The sequence below is a fragment of the Buceros rhinoceros genome, unplaced genomic scaffold (assembly GCF_000710305.1).
Source record: "Buceros rhinoceros silvestris isolate BGI_N320 unplaced genomic scaffold, ASM71030v1 scaffold26416, whole genome shotgun sequence".
Lineage (NCBI taxonomy): Eukaryota > Metazoa > Chordata > Aves > Bucerotiformes > Bucerotidae > Buceros > Buceros rhinoceros.
Genome location: NW_010416178.1, coordinates 1 through 635, shown reverse-complemented (window position 1 = coordinate 635; position 635 = coordinate 1). Strand labels below are relative to the sequence as shown.

The 635-nt window shown below is 59.2% G+C and overlaps 1 protein-coding gene across 1 annotated transcript in view; it reads right to left on the bottom strand.

Annotated features, from left to right (window-relative positions):
• The window catches only part of SIGMAR1 (sigma non-opioid intracellular receptor 1), a gene marked incomplete at both ends in the record, with an annotated part of 2,052 nt that extends 1,751 nt beyond the window's left edge, over nucleotides 1-301 (bottom strand). Inside the window, one exon of the mRNA XM_010137719.1 lies at nucleotides 101-301. Coding sequence (XP_010136021.1) covers nucleotides 101-301 — 201 coding nt within the window. The remainder of the gene's footprint in view (nucleotides 1-100) is intronic.
• Nucleotides 302-635: the final 334 nt, after the last annotated feature.

Sequence of the window (635 nt, the reverse complement as noted above, 5' to 3'; positions counted from 1 at the left end):
GCCCCAGACACACCATGGCCAGGGCAGCTGGACCTGAGTAACTGGGAGTGAAAAGAGCTCAGAGAAACCCCCTGCTGGCCAGCCCTGTCCTCCTGCTTACCTGAGTGGCCCCCAGTGTCGACCGCTGTCCCGAAAAGCAGCACATACTCGGTGAGTGAGGCATGTAGGAGGCACATGGAGCCCATCCATCCGCCCGCATTCACAAACACCCACTGCAGGTCCTCGTCTGGCAGGATGTGGCCAGGGTGCTTCTTTCTCAGCTCCACAATAATCTTGGAGAAAGCCAGTTCATGGTCCAGCCCTGCAGCACCCAGGGTCCATTTGAGTCCCTGGCACGGAGCAAACTTTACCAGCCACCCCCCACCGCAACATCCCCTCCACAGCCAGAGGTTCCCAGCACATTCTTAGAAGGATCTGCCTAGAGAAGATGTCTCCTCTCTCTGGCCTTCAGCCCCCATCGCTGCTGACCCAGCCCCGCTGCCTCCCCAGATGGTGATGGTGGATGTGCAGGATGTGCAGCACTGAGCACTCCAGCCCTACAGCCCACCCCAGGTCTGGCCTATATGGGGGGCCCAAGCAAGAAGACAGTGACCTTGTCTTGGTAACATGCAGCCCCCTCCACTGTAACTGCACAC